Source organism: Rhinoraja longicauda, chromosome 3 (genome assembly GCF_053455715.1).
Source record: "Rhinoraja longicauda isolate Sanriku21f chromosome 3, sRhiLon1.1, whole genome shotgun sequence".
In the NCBI taxonomy this organism is placed as follows: Eukaryota; Metazoa; Chordata; class Chondrichthyes; order Rajiformes; family Arhynchobatidae; genus Rhinoraja; species Rhinoraja longicauda.
Genome location: NC_135955.1, coordinates 4,709,575 through 4,723,468, shown reverse-complemented (window position 1 = coordinate 4,723,468; position 13,894 = coordinate 4,709,575). Strand labels below are relative to the sequence as shown.

The window sequence follows — 13,894 nt, the reverse complement described above, 5'->3', positions numbered from 1 at the left end:
TGTGGGACCTTGTCGAAGGCTTTCTGAAAGTCGAGGTACACCACATCCATCGGCTCTCCCCTGTCCATTTTCTTAGTTACATCCTCAAAAAATTCCAGAAGATTAGTCAAGCATGATTTCCCCTTCGTAAATCCATGCTGACTCGGAACGATCCTGTTACTGATATCCAAATGCTCCGCAATTTTGTCTTTTATAATTGACTCCAGCATCTTCCCCACCACCGATGTCAGACTAACTGGTCTATAATTTCCTGTTTTCTCTCTCCCTCCTTTCTTAAAAAGTGGGATAACATTAGCTACTCTCCAATCCACAGGAACTGATCCTGAATCTATAGAACATTGGAAAATGATCACCAATGCGTCCATGATTTCTAGAGCCACCTCCTTAAGTACCCTGGGATGCAGACCATCAGGCCCTGGGGATTTATCAGTTTCAGTCCCATCAGTCTACCCAACACCATTTCCTGCCTAATGTGGATTTCCTTCAGTTCCTCCATCACCCTAGGATCTCTGGCCACTAGAACATCTGGGAGATTGCTTGTGTCTCCCTTAGTCCACTGAGTCTCCTGCCCAGAGCAGGTGGAATCGAGAAGCAGAGGACATAGGTTTACGGTGAGGAGGGAAAGATTTAATAGGAACCTGATGAGTAACTTTTACACACAAAGGGTGGTGGGTGTACGGAACAAGCGGCCCGAGGAGATAGTTGAGGCAGGGACTATTGTAATGTTTAAGAAACATTTAGAGAGGTACATGGATGGGACAGGTTTTGAGGGATACGTCAGAAGCATATTTAAGATGAAGGGGGAAAGATTTAATGGGGGCATGTTGGCCAGTGTTGTGTAGAGGGGCCGATAGGCCTGTTTCCACACTGTATGATTCTATGACTTTATTTAGTTGGTCGTGAGGTGCTATGAGCTTGAAGGTTTGCAGAGTGTTTTTATCATTACAAAGTGCTTCCTCCTATAGCGTAGTGAGCCGTGGTCTGGTGTGTGTTGTGAGGCACTGATCTCTTTGTTGTGAAGTGACTTTGCCAACATTCCTGCTGCATTCTCGTGATTCATGATGCTGTCGAGACCTGTCCGTGTTCTGCAGCTTGTGACATGTTCCAGTCCTCTGCTGCTGGGTTTTATATATAAACCATCAACCCTTTAGCCCCCGACATATATGGCACATTCTGTGTGTTTGTATGTGCGTAACATACGTGTGTGTGTGTGCGTGTGTATGCTTGTGCGTCTATGTGTATGCGCCTATGTGTTTGTGTGTACATGCGTGCGTGTGCATCTTTATGTATATGCATCTGTGTGTGTGTATGTACATGTATGTGTGCGCGTGCATCTATGTATGCGTCTGTGTGCGTGTGTACGTACACACGTGTGTGTGTTCAAAGGTAATAGTTAGGTGGATGTTTCTGCATTCTTTATATGTTCAGTCTTCGGCTACAACCGCATACTACTGTGTGTGTGTGTGTGTGTGTGCATATATGTGTATATGTATGTGTGTGCATGCGCGATCGTGCGCCTGCATGTGTATGCATGCGACTGCATGCGTATGTCTGTGTGTGTGTGTGTGTGTGATGGTGTGTGTGTGTGTGTGTGTGTGCAAGCGTTTGTGTCTGTACGTGTGTGTGTGTGTGTGTGCCTGCATGCGTATGCGTGCCTGTCTGTTTGTGTGACGGTGTGTGTGTGCTTGCATGTGAACGTGTGTGTTTGCGTGTTTGTATGTGTGTGTATATGTTTGTGCGTGCGTGCGTACGTGCATGTTTGCATCTGAGTGTGAGTGTTTGTGTGAGTGTGTGTGCGTGCGCGCGTGTCTGTGTTTAAAGGCAATAGTTTAGGAGGATGGTTCTTCTGCAGTCTTTGGAGGGTCTGTCGTATGCTCAGTCCTTGCCTACGAGCGCATACTACTATGTGGGTGTGTGTGCGCGTGTGTGTGCCTGCTTGTGTATGCGTGTGTGCAGTCTGTGTAAATGTGAGTGTATGTGTGCGTCCGTGTGTGTGTCTGTCTGCCTGTGTGTGCGTGACGGTGTGTGTGTGTGTATGCGTGTGCGTATGTGTGTGTGCGTGTATGCATGTGTGATTTTGTGCGTGAGTGTGTTTGTGTGGGTGTGTGCGTGGCTGCGTGTGTGTGTGCGTGTGCGTGCATGTGTGTGGGTGTGTGCACTGTGTGTATATGTGTGTGCGTGTTTTCAAAGGCAATAGGAGGATGGTTCTTATGCAGCCTTTGGAAGGTCTGTCATATGCCTACGAGCACATACTCCAACACAGGAGTCTCTAGAGGCTGCAGATTGATTGATTGATTGATTGAAAGATGTTACCGGAAAGATATTCTTGAACTGGAAAGGGTGCAAAGGAGATTTATGAGCATATATCTCCAGGACTCGTGGGTCTGAGCTGCAGGGAGAGGTTGGGTAGGGAATTTATTCCATGGAGCGTAGGTGGATGAGGGGTGATCTTATAGAGGTGTACAAAGTTATGAGAGGAATAGATCGGGTGAATGCACAGTCTCTTGCCCAGAGTAGGGGAATCAAAAACCAGAGGACATCGGTTTAAGGTGAAGGGGGGAAAGATTTAATAGGAACCTGAGGGGCAACTGTTTTGCAATGAGGGTTGTGGATTTATGGAACGAGCTGCCGGAAGAGGTAGTTGAGTCAGTGACTATCATAAAGTTTAAAAAACATTTGGAAAGGTATATGGATACAGGTTTAGAGGGATATGGGCCAAATGCAGGCAGGGCAGGTGGGAGTAGTGTAGTTGTGGCATGTTTGACGATGTGGACACGTTGGGCCAAAGGGCCTGTTTCGACACGTTGTGACTTTACAACTCTACGACACTATGTATCATGGAAACAGGCCCTTCGACCCACGCAGACCATCGATCACCTGTTCACACGTGTTCTTTGATATCCCACTTACTCATCCACTCCCTTCGCACCACGGGCAATTTTTACAGAGGGCCGATTAACCTAAAAAACCCTCGCGTCTGGGGTTAACCTACCCGGAACCCACGCGGCCACAGGCAGAACGTGCAAACTCCATGCAAACAGCACCCGAGGTTAGGATCGAACCCAGATCTCCTACGCTGCTAGGCAGCGGCTCCACCTGAAATGAAGGCTGGAGGAACACAGCGGGTCAGGCAGCATCTGGGGAGGGAAATGGACAGTTCAAGTTTTGGGTCTGGATCCTTCTTCTGGTTGATTGGGTATGGGGAGAAGGCATGAATGGGGTACTGATTGAGAATGATCAGCCATGATCACATTGAATGGTGGTGCTGGCTCGAAGGGCAGAATGGCCTCCTCCTATTGACCTATTGCCTATTGTCTATTGATTGGAGTTGGGGAGGGAAAGCTGGAAACGAGTGAGGTGGGAGCTGGACAAAGACTGGTAAGTGAAAGGTGGATATGATAGAGATGGATACAATGCTGTAGGAACTCAGCAGGTCAGGCAGCATCTGTGGGGGGGAGGAACAGACAACATAGAGACATAGAAAATAGGTGCAGGAGGAGGCTATTTGGGCCTTCGAGCCAGCACCGCCATTCATTGTGAACATGGCTGATCTTCCACAATCCGTGCCTGCCTCCTCCCCATATCCCTTGATTCCACTAGCCCCTAGAGCTCTATCTAACTCTCTTTTAAATTCATCCAGTGAATTGGCCTCCACTGCCTTCTGTGCCAGAGAATTTCACAAATTGACAACTCTCTGGGTGAAAAAGTTTTTTTCTCACCTCAGTTTTAAATGGCCTCCCCTTTATTCTTAGACTGTGTGGCCGCTGGTTCTGGACTTGTTACAGGTCGGGACGTTTCGGCCTGACCTGCTGTGTTCCTCGAGTTTGTTTTTTTGACCACCGTGAGGTTGCATCCAGGGCCTACATCATTCTGACAAGCATCAAGAAGAAAAGAGTGGCACAGTGGCGTAGCGAGGAGAGTTGCTGCCTTACAGAGCCAGAGATCCAGGTTCGATCCTGACTGCAGGTGCTGTCTGTACGGACTATGTACGTTCTCCCCGTAACCGCGTGGGTTTTCTCTGGGTGCTCCGGTTTCCTCCCACACTCCAAAGACGCAGGTTTGTAGGTTAATTGACTTTGGTAAAATTGTAAATTGTCCCTACTGTGGAGGATAGTGTTAGTGTATGGAGTGATCACGGGTAGGCGCGGACTCGGTGGGCCGAAGGGCCTGTTTCCACACTGTATCTCTAAAGTCTAAAGTCATTCAAATGTCCTTTGTGAGACACAGAAGCCAAAAATCAAGCTAAAATAAGTCGAGTTTATTGTCCAATTAAAATCTAGCTTGCAGTAGTATCACAGACACATAGACTCAGACACCACACAGAAACATTATGACCACTGAAAGGCGAAGTGAATAACATTGATTATCTTGTTACAATGGCACTTGTCAAGGGATGGGATATATTAGGCAACAAGTGAACAGTCAGTTCTTGAGGTTGATGTGTTGGATGCAGGAGAAATGGGCAGGAGTAAAGACCTGAGCGACTTTGACAAGGGCCAAATTGTTCTGGCCAGACAACTGGGTCAGAGCATCTCTGAAACGGCAAGGCTTGTGGGGTGCTCCCGGTCAGTAGTGGTGAGTGCCTACCGACAATGGTCCAAGGAGGGACAAACCACAAACCGGCAACAGACAGGGTGTTGGGTGCCCAAGGATCATCGATGCACGAGGGCAACGAAGGCTATCCCGTCTGGTCCGAAACGACAGAAGGTCGACTGTGGCACAAGTCACAGAAAATGTTAATGGTGGTCACGGGAGGAATGTGTCACAATACACAGTGCATCGCACCCTGCTGCGTATGGGGCTGCACATGGAGGACCAACAGCATATTTGGCAGGCGGTCGTAATGTTTTGGCTCATCAGGTCAAAATGTTTTGACTCATCGGTGTAAATCATACCTAAAAGTCACATCGATTTTACAAGGCATCCCAAAGGCGTGCGAGTTTGTAGGTTAATTGGCTTCTGTAAACTGTCCCTAGTGTGTTGTATTGTGCTGGTGTACGTGTTGGAAGGAACTGCAGATGCTGGTTTACACCGAAGATAGACACGAAAAGCTGGAGTAACTCAACGAGTCAGGCAGCATCTCTGGAAAAAAGGAATAGGTGAAGTTTCGGTTGGAGACCCTTCTTTAGTCAGTGTATGGGGTGACCGCTGGTCGGAGCAGACTCGGTGGGCCGAAGAGCCTGTTTCAATGCTGTATCTTTAAACTATACTGAACTAATGGCAGCACGGTGGCGCAGCGGTAGAGTTGCTGCCTTACAGCGAATGCAGCGCCGGAGACTCAGGTTCGATCCTGACTACGGGCGCCGTCTGTACGGAGTTTGTACGTTCTCCCTTTGACCTGCGTGGGTTTTCTCCGAGATCTTCGGTTTCCTCCCACACTCCAAAGACGTACAGGTATGTAGGTTAATTGACTGGGCAAATGTAAAACATTGTCCCTAGTGGGTGTAGGATAGTGTTAGTGTGTGGGGATCGCTGGGCGGCGCGGACACGGTGGGCCGAAGGGCCGGTTTCTGCGCTGTATCTCTAAATCTAAATCTAAAATCTAAATTACAAAAATGAAATCTATCTATAATTAATAGGAAAAATCCCGAACAAACACACAGCTTGACTCCCTGTGGCTGTGTTTATCTCACTGAAGCTTCCCATTATAAATGTATGGATGGTATTTACGAACAGGTTTGAACCCACATCCTCATCGCTCTGCTTGGTTTCGTTGCCAAGTGCGTACAGCTGACAACCAAACAGTTTACAGGGAAATGAGTAACACAACACCAGACAGAAAACAGACAAGAGTTGATAGTTTAATTTATTATCACGTGTACCAAGGTAAGTCCATCCAAGGACCCAAACAGTCTTTCCTGGTGAGGCAGAGGTTCACCTGCACCTCCTCCAACCTCATCTACTGTATCCGCTGTTCCAGGCGTCTACCTCACTACATCGGCGAGACCAAGCGCAGGCTGGGCGATCGTTTCGCTCAACACCATCGCTCAGTCCGCCTTAACCAACCTGATCTCCCGGTGGCTCAGCACTTCAACTCCCACTCCCAGTCTGACCTTTCTGTCATGGGCCTCCTCCATTGTCAGAGTGAGGCCCAGCGCAAATTGGAGGAACAGCACCTCATATTTCACTTGGGCAGTTTACACCCCAGCGGTATGAACATTGACTTCTCTGACTTCAGATAGTCCCTGCTTTCCCTCTCTATCCCCTCCCCCTTTCCAGTTCTCCCACTAGTCTTCCTGGCTCCGACTACATCCTACCTTTGTCCCGCCCCCTCCCCTGACATCAGTCTGAAGAAGGGTCTCGACCCAAAACGTCACCCATTCCTTCTCTCCTGAGATGCTGCCTGACCCGCTGAGTTACTCCAGCATGTTGTGTCTACCTTCGATTTAAACCAGCATCTGCAGTTTTTTTTTCCCTACAGTGAAAAGCTTTTTTATTGTGTGCTATGCAGTCAGCCGAAAGACCAGACATGGTTACAAATTAAGCTGTCACAGTGGACAGATACAGGATAAAGGGAATAACGTTTAGTACAAGATAAAATCCAGTAAAGTCCGATTAAAGATAGTTCAAAGGTCTCCAGTCGAGTACATGGGAGGTCAGGCCCGCTCTCTAGTTGGTGAGAGGATGGTCCAGTTGCCTGATAACAATCTGTTCCTGAATCTGGAGGTGTGCGTTTTCAAATTTCTGTACCTCTTGCCTGATGGAATGGGGGAGCAGAGTGAGTAACCAGGGTGAGACTGGTTCTTAACTATGCACTCGCATGGGCCCCAGCTCTGCCTGCCTGCCTCTCTGTAGGGTATGTTGAACAATCACTGTTGCAGGCGTACACTGTTCCAATCCCTTTTTTGAGTGCCCCTCTTGCCTGAAGGGATAGTTAATCAGAGGGAGTGACCGGGATGAAACTGGTTCTTGATTATGCTGGTGGCCTTGCTGAGGCAGCGTGAAGTGTCGAGGGCAATTGACTTACAAACCCACACTGTTGGGAACTGGAGCACCATCTGGAAACCCATGGAGAACTCAGGGAGAACGTGCAATCTCCACACATTGACAGCCCCCGAGGTCAGGATCAAACCCGGGACTCAGGCACCGTGAAGCAGCGGCTCTCCCCGCCACCCTGCAAGAACAAAAAGAGAGGACGTGTGATCAGATAGATTGAAGGTAGACACAAAGTGCTGGAGTAACTCAGCGGGTCAGGCAGCATCTCTGGAGAGAAGGAATGGGTGACGTTTCGGGTCGAGACCCTTCTTCAGACTGATGTCAGGGGAACGGGCGGGACAAAGATAGGATGTAGTCGGGGACAGGAAGACTAGTGGGAGAACCGGGAAGTGGGGGAGGGGGATAGAGAGGGAAAGCAGGGACTATTTGAAGTTAGAGAAGTCAATGTTCATACCGCTGGGGTGTAAGCTGCCCAAGCGAAATATGAGGTGCTGTTCCTCCAATTTGCGCTGGGCCTCACTCTGACAATGGAGGAGGCCCAGGACAGAAAGGTCAGATTGGGAGTGGGAGGGGGAGTTGAAGTGCTGAGCCACCAGGAGATCAGGTTGGTTAAGGCGGACTAAGCGGAGGTGTTGAGCGAAACGATCGCCGAGCCTGCGCTTGGTAATTCCAGAGATGCTGCCTGACCCACTGAGTTACTCCAGCATTTTGTGTCTACCTTTGATTTAAACCAGCATCTGCAGTTTTCTTCCCAACCACTCGTTCAAAACGCCCAATGTCCTTGGTGCAACCAAACACAGCCATTGAAGTTCCTAGACAAGGTTAGTAGTGTTTAGTTTTCAAGTTGCTGGGAAGAAGCTCTCTTGAACCTGGTGGCCACAGTTTTCAAATTCCTGAACCTTTTTTCCTGCTGGTAGCGGTGAGATGAGAGCATGGCCAGGGTGATGTGGATCATGATGACATTGTCTGCCCTTTTGAGGCAGGGCCTCCTTTAGATCCCTTTGATGGTGGGGAGGTCAGTACCTGCGATGGACCAGGCAATTAGTTTAGTTCGGAGATTTTGTTTAATGATGCAGTGCGGAAACAGGCCGTTCGGCCCACCAAGACCATGCCGACCAGCGATCCCCAGGCGGCACGGTAGCGCAGCGTTAGAGTTGCTGCTTTACAGCGAATGCAGCGCCGGAGACTCAGGTTCGATCCTGACTACGGGTGCTGCACTGTAAGGAGTTTGTACGTTCTCCCCGTGACCTGCGTGGGTTTTCTCCGAGATCTTCGGTTTCCTCCCACACTCCAAAGACGTACAGGTATGTAGGTTAATTGGCTGGGTAAATGTAAAAATTGTCCCTAGTGGGTGTAGGATAGTGTTAATGTACGGGGATCACTGGGCGGCACGGACTTGGAGGGCCGAAAAGGCCTGTTTCCGGCTGTAGATATATGATATGATATGATAATAGCACTATCCTACATACTAGTCACAATTTACAATCTTTGCCAAAGCTAATTAACCCACAAACCTGTACATTGTGGCGGTCACGGTGGCGCAGCGGTAGAGTTAGTGCCTTACAGCGAATGCAGCGCCGGAGACTCATGTTCGATCCTGACCACGGGTGCTGTACTGTACGGAGTTTGTACGTTCTCCCCGTGACCTGCGTGGGTTTTCTCCGAGATCTTCGGTTTCCTCCCACACTCCAAAGACGTACAGGTTTGTAGGTTAATTGGCTGCGCAAATGCAAAAATTGTCCCTAGTGGGTGTAGGATAGTGTTAATGTGCGGGGATCGCTGGGCGGCGCGGACCCGTTGGGCCGAAGAGCCTGTTTCTGCGCTGTATCGCTAAATCTAAAAAAATCTTTTAAAAAATCTAAAATCTAAAATCTTTTGAGTGTGGGAGGAAACCGGAGCACCCAGGGAAAACCATGCGGTCACTGGGAGAATGCACAAACTCCATACAGTCTGTACGTTCTCCGTGTGACTGTGTGGGTTTTATCGGTGCTCCGATTTCCTTGGCTTCAGTAAACATTGTAAAATCACAAAAATTGTAAATTGTGTGTAGGATAGTGCTAGTTAGGGTTGCCAACCGTCCCGTATTTGCCGGGACATTCCTTATTTTGGGCTAAATTGGTTTGTCCTGTACGGGACCGCCCTTGTCCCGTATTAGGCCCGGGGGGGCGCTGTAGGCCCGGACACTGTAGGCCCGGATACTGTAGGCCCGGACACTGTAGGCCCGGACACTGCAGGTCTGGGCGCAGTAGGCCCGGATGCTGTAGCCCTGAACGCTGTAGGTCCAGACAGTGTAGGTCCGGACAGTGTAGGCCCAGAGGCCCTGGCACCGCCTAACAGAGGTTGCGTAGCAACCCGCTTCCCGTCCCGGGCGGCCGCCATTGGTGGGGCGGGACCACGTGGCCGCTGGCTGGGTGAGGTCATGTGGGGCGCGGGGCGGTGACGTCACCTTTTGTCCCTTATTTGGGAGTGAGAAAGTTGGCAACCCCAGTGCTAGTGTATGGGGTGATCGCTGGCTGGTGGGTCAAAGGGCCTGTTTCCACACTGTGTATGGTCTAAGTGGTTTCATTTTCGTTTAAATACTAACTTTCTGTGTCTACTTGTTGCTGCAACACTCTATCTGAGTCTCCACTGCTGTAAGGACAGATTAGACTGGGTCCAGCAACATCAGTCTGAAATGCTGGTACCGTGAGACAGCTGACATTTTGATGTGACAAGATTTATTGCCTGACCTTTGGTTCAGTGTGATGTTTCTCAAGCAAACCTTTTAAATAAACAGTTAAGTGCCTGGCAGGCTCTTGCACCAGGTTGTAAAATGAATCCAGTGTTATTGGATTGTCTGTCTGCCTGTCACAGCGTGTTTGTTCAGTGTGGATTGGAAAAGGCCTCGAATGTCAGTGGTTGACGTTTTTTACTGGCAGCTTACCTTCCTGAGAAATCTTAGGGCAGTGTGGGTGTGAGAGTGTGTCTTCGTGTGGGAAAACCTAGGCACAAGGTCACTATTTAGTTTAATTTATTGTCACATGTACCGAGGTACAGTGAAAAGCTTTTTTTTTTGCGTGCTAACCAGTCAGCGGAACAGACTGGCTCAATCGAGCCGTCCACAGTGCACAGAAACAGGATAAAGGAAATAACGTTTAGTGCAAGATAAAGTCCAGTGAAGTCCATTTAAAGATAGTCCAAGGGTCTCGAATGAGGTGAATAGTAGCTCAGGACACTCTAGTTGTGTAGGAAAGAACTGTAGGTTTAAATCGAAGATAGACACAAAATAAATGCTGGGGTAACTCAGCAGGACAGGCAGCATCTCTGGAGAGACGGAATTCAGACTGTAGAAGGGTCTCGATCCAAAACGTCACCCATTCCTTCTCTCCAGAGATGCTGCCTGACCCGCTGAGTTACTCCAGCATTTTGTGCCCACCACTGTTTGTTGTTGATAGGATGGTTCAGTTGCCTGATAACAGCTGGGAAGAAACTATCCCTGAATCTGGAGGTGTGCGTTTTCACACTTCTGTACCTTTTGACTGATGGGAGAGGGGACAAGAGGGAGTGACCGGAGTGAGACTGGTCCTTAATTATGCTGCTGGCCTTGCCGAGGCAGCGTGAAGTGTAAATTGAGTCAATGGAAGGGGAGGTTGGTTCGTGTGATGGTCTGGGCTGCATTCAGAACTCTGCAATTTCTTGCGGGTCTTGTATTTAAAAACATGGGGTCACCAAGTTAAAATGGAGATGAGGCAAATTTAAGTTTCAAGTTTAGGGTTATTGTCACAAGAAAAGACACAAACAAGGGAAACATAGAAAATAGGTGCAGGAGTAGGCCATTCGGCCCTTCGAGCCTGCACCGCCATTCAATATGATCATGGCTGATCATCCAACTCAGTATCCTGTACCTGCCTTCTCTCCATACCCCCTGATCCCTTTAGCCACAAGGGCCACATCTAAATATAGCGAATAAACTGGCCTTAACTACCCTCTATGGCAGAGAATTCCACAGATTCACCACTCTCTGTGTGAAAAAAAACATTCTCATCTCAGTCCCAAAGTGCTGGCGTAACTCATTGGGTCAAGCATAATGTCTGGAGAACATGGTAGCGACATTTCAGGACAGGACCCTTTATCCTGGTCCCAAAGTGGACTGCACGGTGGCAACAGAGATCTGCGTTCGTTCCTGCCAACTGGTGCTGCCTGTACGGAATTCTCCCTTTGACCACGTGTGTTTTCTCCGGATGCTCTGGTTTCCTCCCCCACTCCAAATATGTACAGGCTTGTAGGTTAATTGTCTTCGGTAAAAAACTGTAGTGTCGCGAGTGTGTAGGATAGTGGTCGTGTACTGGTTGGCCACTGGTTGGCCCAGACCCGGTCGGTGGGCCTGTTTCCGTACTGTATCTCTAATCTCTAAATCTGTCCATGTTTGTCCAGAGATGCTGTCTGGCCCGCTGTGTTACTCCAGCACTTTACTTCTTTTTTTTGTTGTAAACCAGCATCTGCAGCTCGTTTATTATCACAAGAATGGTTTAAGGAGATTCTGTATGTCTTCAAATACTCTTAACAAAACCTTTACAGATGTACTTTGGAACATATCCTGACTGGTTGCATCAGGGCCTGGTTATTTGGCTTCGGGAAAATTGTAAATTGTTCCGAGTGTGTAGGATAGTGTCAGTGTATGGGGTGATCACTGATCGTCAAGGACTCAGTGGGCCGAAGGGCCTGTTTCCCCGTGGTATCTCCAAAGTCTAAACAACATTACAGTGGCACCCAATGCTATTTTAACATTGATACATGGAGTGTGAAGCAATATCTAATCTTCATGTTCTATCAGAATTAAACTGTATACTTCCTGAACTAATTTAATCTATGGTGGTGATATATGTGGTTGTGATGTATCACAAGTATATATACTTTGATACAGCTTATGAACAAACAAGCAAGTAGCAGGAATAGGAATCACACAGAGCGATGGCGTAACTCAGCGGGTCAGGCAGCATCTCTGGAGAACATGGATAGGTGACGTTTCACAGAGTGCTGGAGTAACTCAGCGGGTCAGGCAGCATCTCTGGAGAACATGGATAGGTGATGTTTCACAGAGTGCTGGAGTAACTCAGCGGGTCAGGCAGCATCTCTGGAGAACATGGATAGGTGATGTTTCACAGAGTGCTGGAGTAACTCAGCGGGTCAGGCAGCATCTCTGGAGAACATGGATAGGTGACGTTTCTGCTCAGGACTCTTCTTCAGACTGATTGCAGGGGTGCGAGGAGAGAAAACTAGAAGAGAGGAGGGGCAGGCTAAAGTTCAGTGGGTAATTGATGACCACAGGCGTGTGTGTTTTTGATAAACAGATGATATGACAAGAAAGTAGATGTGCCAATGAACCTTCTTCGTGATTGTATCTAGATTCTGGGCCCAGGTTTGGTCATCCGATATGTTAACCCTTAGGTATTGGAAGCTGCTAACATCCACCATCGACCCAAAGGTCTCTCAGAGGATTGTGAGTCTTTGAAAGCGTTCCTCCATGGAAGTTTTATGACTGAGATGGGAAGGTATTTGATGAGAAAGAATCTGGAAAGGTCACCGGGAATAGATAGGAAAATGGGAATTGAATTATCCTAATTAAATGTCAGAACAGGTTGGAGGGATTGTGTGGCCTATTCCTGCTGCTTGTTTGTTTGGTGATATGCTGTATCAAAGTGCATCTCAACTGTAGATTAAATGAGTTCAAGAAGTATACAAGATAATTTTAATAAAAATGTTGAAGATTAGATTTTGTTCAGATAGCGTTGAGTGTCACTGTAATGCTGTTTACAGCAATTTCAACTGTGAATTTTGAAGATCAGAGATATGAGCTAAATGCAGGCAAATGGGACTGGTCCAATATGCCAACTTGATCGGCATGGACAAGGTGGGTCGAGGGGCCTGCTTCTGTACTGTACAACTCAGTGACATCATTGTGAAATGCACTGAGATGCAAGTTACAACAATGGACAGTGGTGTGGTGCAATCTTTGCAGCTACCTTTCAAAGCAATGGCCTTATCCAGTCAGCGGAACAACTGTACATGATTAAAGTCGAGCCGTCCACAGTGTACAGATACAGGATAAAGGGAATAAGGTTCAGTGCAAGATTTTAGATTTAGATTTAGAGATACAGCGCGGAAACAGGCCCTTCGGCCCACCGAGTCTGCGCCGCCAGCGATCCCCACACATTAACACCATCCTACACACACTAGGGACAATTTTTTACATTTACCCAGTCAATTAACCTACATACCTGTACGTCTTTGGAGTGTGGGAGGAAACCGAAGATCTCGGAGAAAACCCACGCAGGTCACGGGGAGAACGTACAAACTCCGTACAGACGGCGCCCGTAGTCAGGATCGAACCTGGGTCTCCAGCGCTGCATTCGCTGTAAGGCAGCAACTCTACCGCTGCGCCACCGTGCCGCCAGTCCAGATTTATTGTCCAGTAAAGCCCGATTAAAAATAATCCGAATGTCTCCAATGAGGTAGATGGGAGGTCGGGACCGCTCTCTAGTTGGTGATGAGATGGTTCAGTTGCCTGATAACAGCCGGGAAGAAACTGTCCCTGAATCTGGAGGTGTGCGTTTTCACACTTCTGTACCTCTTGCCTGATTAATGGCAGAGGGGGGAGAAGAGGGAGTGACCGGGGTGAGAACGGTCCTTGATTCTGCTGCTGGCCTTGCCGAGGCAGCGCGAGGTGTAGCCTAGTGCCGCTCATGGCAGGCATGACACCTGTGATACCTGTTCATCGGTTGTCCTGTTTGTAACGAGGTTACACGGTCGCACACTGACGACTGCTTTTCATTCCGCAGCGGAGACGGGGAGAAGGAGCGGTTGGCCGTGGTGGGATCGCCCTACTGGATGGCACCCGAGGTCCTGAGAGGAGAGCTGTACGACGAGAAGGTAAAAGCAGGCGGCTAACGCAAGCACGCGGCCACTCTTCCAGTAACAC

At 48.5% G+C, this 13,894-nt stretch overlaps 1 protein-coding gene across 1 annotated transcript in view; it reads left to right on the top strand.

Annotated features, from left to right (window-relative positions):
- The window catches only part of LOC144611919 (dual specificity testis-specific protein kinase 2-like), a 138,879-nt gene that overhangs the window by 91,434 nt on the left and 33,551 nt on the right, over positions 1-13,894 (top strand). Inside the window, exon 6 of the mRNA XM_078431248.1 lies at positions 13,755-13,845. Coding sequence (XP_078287374.1) covers positions 13,755-13,845 — 91 coding nt within the window. The remainder of the gene's footprint in view (positions 1-13,754; positions 13,846-13,894) is intronic.